Raw genomic sequence first — 5,432 nt, 5'->3', positions numbered from 1 at the left:
TTTTTTTTTTTTTTTTGCCATTCTTACTGAATGCAAAAATCGAGTATAGACAGTGGAATTTGAATGCTTATTTTATATAGACAAATCATTGCCTCATATTGAGAGGGGAGGCCCTATCAGAGAGTCAGTGTTACTGTCTAATGTCGGGTTTCTATGTAAGGAAAAATGCTTTCAAACAATATTAGAAGACCTAAAGAGACTGCTTGCCTAGAAGAAACAAAGGTTAAGGAAGCAGGCTTGGATTCCATTCACTTTATGTCTTATATCTTATTGTATTTTTCACATGAAGATTTTTAAATCATTTTTTCCAAAATTTTAGTATTAAAAAGCATGAAAACATTGATAATTTCTAAACCTAAGTAATATGCAACTTATACAGCATAAAGATGAAAGAAAATATGTTTATGTTAAAGAAAAATATATTTGACACATATTTTTATTCTTTCCAGTTATCCTTATATCCCTATTCTCCCGGCTCAGCTACTGGAAGTTCTGAGTTCCCCAACACCTTTCATTATTGGAGTACATTCTATCTTTAAAACTGATATCCATGAACTTGTAAGTATTCATCTTTAAAGTTTCCAGTTATTGAGTCCAGAAGTTTATCATATTACTTTGGGTCCTATAACATTTCAACTAATCACTATTTTCAGATCTGTAGCACTTCCAATAGAAAAGATTGGATAGAAGAAAAATATCATTGAAAAGTCTGTATATTAATTTTGCCATATACAAGTATAGGAGGTTTTATAAAGGAATTTATTAGTATTTTTAAATATCCCTCTTTTGGTGCATTGTTTATCTTTATTATTCATCTTACATATGACAAAAGATAAATTAATCTACTAATATTCTATTTATACTTCTGATATTAGTGCATAATTGATTTATATTTTGAAGTGAGACCTGTCTTGATACCAATCAAAGCAGAAAGCATATGCAAAAGAGTGAAGAGTTTTAGTGGAACACAAGTTTAATATGAGCTTCCACCAAATTTTTTATTCTTAATGCCATATGAATAGAAATACCAAAGAAGGAAAAGTATACTCTACATTCAAGCCAGTTCTGGAATAATTCATTTAGCTCTGTGTATCACACTTCATGAGGGACTGTAACAAAATAAAGCATATCAGAAAAGGACATCCAGGATTATCAAGTATTTAGAAACTATATTCTGTAAGGGCCTAAGGAAATTTTCTCAGGTAATAAGCTGATACTATTTCACAGGTAAAGATAAGTATTTAAGTTACTGTCATAGAAGAAGGGTTGAGATTCATTTTTTGTAACTCCAAAAGGCTGAAATAGAATCAGTGGATGAAGTGGCTATAGAAACGGATTTCTGCCCATTAAAAGTGTTTCCAACAATTAGAACTGGGCAGTTATAGAATGGATTTCCTTATGTGAGATGAGGAGTGTACTCTCAAGCACTGTAAGTAGAGTGTAAGGAAAAGATTATGTGACACTTTTCAGGGAATCTGAGAGAAATTCTTTACTGTAAAATTAGGCTGCATAACGTCTGTGTTCCACAGATCCCTAAGATTTTGTAATTCTACTTCTGTTTTAGTTTTAAATGCCAGCAACTAAGTAATTACAGTTGTAACCAAATCAGAGGTGTCATTTAAAGTAACAAAATATTATTCAACATTATAAACAGGACTTTCATTCGTATAGTCATCATTCTTTCTAACTTTATATGTTGACACTTAGTTCCTATTTAATTTTGGTATCACCATATAAAAATATGTATAAATCAATAAACATTCAATAAAACCTAATTAATACTAATTAGAAGCATACCCACCTGGTTTGTAGGTAATTTTATTTCTTCTAAATATAAACAGTCACTGGAGGCCAGGCACAGTGGCCCACACCTGAAATCCCAACACTTTGGGAGGCCAAGGCAGGCAGATCACCTGAGGTCAGGAGTCTGAGACCACCCTGGCCAACATAGAGAAACCCCGCCTCTACTAAAACTACAAAAAATTAGCTGGGCTTGGTGATGCATGCCTGTAATCCCAGCTACTCAGGAGGCTAAGGCAGGAGAATCGCTTGAACCTGAGAGGTGGAGGTTGCAGTAAGTCAAGATTGCACCACTACACTCCAGCCTGGGCGAGAGTAAGACTCCGTCTCAAAAATACATACATACATACATATATACATATGTACATACATACAGTCACTGGAGATAGGACAAACCAAATGTTGCCAAATAAATAAATAAAAACAGTCGCTGGAGGTAGGACAAACCAAGTGTTGCCAAATGCAAATTTCTTAAAATTGTAATGAATAAATTAGAAAGAATTATAATATTGTCAATATAACAGCTTCACTCATCTTGGCTGTTTTCTCTTACATTTTATGTAAGTTATTTTAAATAGACTTTTGTAAAATGCTAAAATCAGATTTTCTAAGTGGCTAAACAGCACCCTTTTGATGTATACTAATTGCTTTGTTAATTCTTGTAATAAATACTAATTTGTTTAGAATATTACTGAACTACTTGAATAAAGTGTCTAAAATGCAGTCCTCTGTGCTTGCTGCAGCCGCATATATAGTAAAATCAGAACAAAATGCAGTGGCTCAAACAAAATAGTGTCATTGAACACTCATGCAGCAGTCCATAGAGATGTTCCATTATGCCAGACCAATCTGCTCTATGAAGTCATTCAAGATCCAGGCTTCCATCCTTGTTGTTTCTCCAACAGAATCCTCCCAGGCATTGTCATCATGTGTATGCTTGAAGGCTGGTTTGCTGTCAGTTAATAATTTTAGTCTAAGGGAAAAGGAAAGCATAGGAGAGCTTTACATATCCCCTGTCTTGAAGGACAGGGATATGTCACTTCTCATGTTTTATTGGCAGAATCTTAGCCACATGCCACATCTAATTTCAAAGGAAGCTGGGAAACACAGTGTTGCTGGGAACTTGTTAGCCCAGAATTGTACTACTATGGACAAACAAGTGTCTCTTCCACACGATTCTTCTCATTTTGAATTAGTCAAGGGAAAAATAATTTGCTTAACAACAAATGTATTTCCGTAATTATAGGTTAATTTTTTTTATCTCTTTCAGTTAGATGTAATCATAGCAGATTTGGATGGAGGCACTATTAAAATTCCTGAATGTATTCACCTCTCTTCTCTCCCAGAACCACTTCTACATCAGACGCAATCAGCTCTTTCTTTGGTATGACATGTTTTTGTAATAGTAACTTTCTCTTTATTTAAATCTGAAGCTAAGATAGCTGAAATTGAAAATGTTTGTCAATACGGTTTGTTACTTTAAAGAGAGCTATATGTTGGAAACATGAACATATTCTCTTAGAGTATTTAGAATTATTCGATTACTAGGTAGTTATCTAAAGCATATATTTTGGATCCTAACTGAATATTTGTTCTACATTGCTTCCTTCATTCAGCGTACAGGACCTAGTACTGTCCTAGGTATTGGAAATTCACCTGTGAAAACAAGGCTCTGCCTTGAAATCCCTGATTCCCCTAAGATCCCCCATTAGGTGTTGGCTTCTCTTCTCTAGCCTCCCTATTGGCATCTCATTCCTCTTTGGTACCTACAAAACACTGTAATATTGTCTTGGCAATACTTTCAGGTTATTACAGAAAGATGTGTCTTATTGATACATAAAATGTCCAACATTCCACTCTAAATGCCATATGAATAGAAATACCAAAGAAGGAGAAGTATACACTACATTCAAGCCAAGTAAAGCTTTAAAACATCTTGTGGCTTCAGTTTTTCTCATTGAAACAGATTGAATTTTTTTTGCAGTTATTTTACCTTAGCTGAATTTTGAAAACATGGTATTTTGTTTTACTGATAGCATTTTAGGTGTTTATCATCAGAAAATTGAAGTGTAGAAATTCTGCATTCCTTTTCAACACATTACTAGAACTAAGGCCTTCATATTCTACTTTAAGAATATTTTATTCTGGGCTATTTAAAACATTTTTTCCCTCTTAAATAGAAACTTAGAAGCCTAGGATAACCAGGAGGGATTTTATTCTCAGAAAACTTTCAAATTTGTGTTAGTCTTTTTTGTTGTCATAGTGGTATCTGTGAAATGGGAACAGTTAGAGAATCTACTAAAAATACAAAAATTAGCTGGGCATGGTGGCACATGCCTGTAATCCCAGCTACTCAGGAGGCTGACTCAGGAGAATAGCGTGAACCTGGGAAGCAGAGGTTGCAGTGAGCCAAGATTGCACCACTGCACTCCAGCCTGGGTAACAGAGCTAGACTCCATCTCAAAAACCAAAACAAGGCCGGGCACAGTGGCTCACGCCTGTAATGCCAGCACTTTGGGAGGCTGAGGCGGGCAGATTACCTGAGGTCAGAAGTTCAGGATCAGCCTGGGCAACACTATGAAACCCCGTCTCCACTAAAAATACAAAATTAGCCAGGCGTGGTGACACATGCCTGTAATCCCAGCTACTCAGGAGGCTGAGGCAGGAGAATCGCTTGAACCTGGGAGGTGGAGGATGCAGTGAGCTGAGATCGCGCCATTGCTCTCCAGCCTGGGCAACAAGAGTAAATCTCCGTCTCACCAAAAAAAGAAAAAAGAAAAAAAAGAGTTGATTTAAAGACAATTTAAAGAAAAATCTTAACTATATAATTGCATAGGTGGTATATGTATATATAGCAAAAGCTGAGAAGGTAGTATTTGAATGAATGAAGAAAGTTTAATGTTTCTAGAATTCCTATAGGGATTAAATCTTATGTGTGGTTATTTACTAGTGATATGAATAGTTATTTAGGGGTTAAGTACCAAAATTAACAAAGAGTAAGATTGTATTTCTTAAGCCAATGGCTCCTGGTAAGGGTTCTGCTGCATACTTGTATACCTAAACCTGCAACACCTGTGCCACCAAATTTGATCAATGTGTAAAATTCCTTTTTGGTAAAACTGAGTATACATATTGTTATAGTTACTAAGCACAATGGTGGATTAGGTACTACTTACTGTTCGTGAATAAGAAATAGGAGGCCGGGCACGGTGGCTCAAGCCTGTAATCCCAGCACTTTGGGAGGCCAAGATGGGCGGATCACGAGGTCAGGAGATCGAGACCATCCTGGCTAACACGGTGAAACCCTGTCTCTACTAAAATACAAAAAACTAGCCGGGCGAGGTGGCGGGCGCCTGTAGTCCCAGCTGCTCCGGAGGCTGAGGCAGGAGAATGGCGTAAACCCGGGAGGCGGAGCTTGCAGTGAGCCGAGATCCAGCCACTGCACTCCAGCCCGGGCTAGAGCGAGACTCCGTCTCAAAAAAAAAAAAAAAAGAAATAGGAGCATAGGGACGGGTGCGGTGGCTCACACCTGTAATCCCAACATTTTGGAAGGCTGAGGTGGGTGGATCATCTGAGGTCAGGAATTTGAGACCAACCTGACCAACATGGCGAAATCCCATCTCTACTAAAAA

At 36.8% G+C, this 5,432-nt stretch overlaps 1 protein-coding gene across 1 annotated transcript in view; it reads left to right on the top strand.

Moving 5' to 3' along the window:
• LOC108512630 (myotubularin-related protein 13-like) overlaps nt 1-5,432 on the top strand; it is a 329,858-nt gene that overhangs the window by 285,792 nt on the left and 38,634 nt on the right. The window contains exons 8-9 of the mRNA XM_017847959.1: nt 450-558; nt 3,071-3,184. Coding sequence (XP_017703448.1) covers nt 450-558; nt 3,071-3,184 — 223 coding nt within the window. The remainder of the gene's footprint in view (nt 1-449; nt 559-3,070; nt 3,185-5,432) is intronic.

This window comes from Rhinopithecus bieti, unplaced genomic scaffold (genome assembly GCF_001698545.2).
Source record: "Rhinopithecus bieti isolate Rb0 unplaced genomic scaffold, ASM169854v2 scaffold_30862, whole genome shotgun sequence".
NCBI classification, from domain to species: domain Eukaryota; kingdom Metazoa; phylum Chordata; class Mammalia; order Primates; family Cercopithecidae; genus Rhinopithecus; species Rhinopithecus bieti.
Note: the sequence above shows the minus strand (reverse complement) of the source record. Positions and strands in the feature narration are given on the sequence as shown.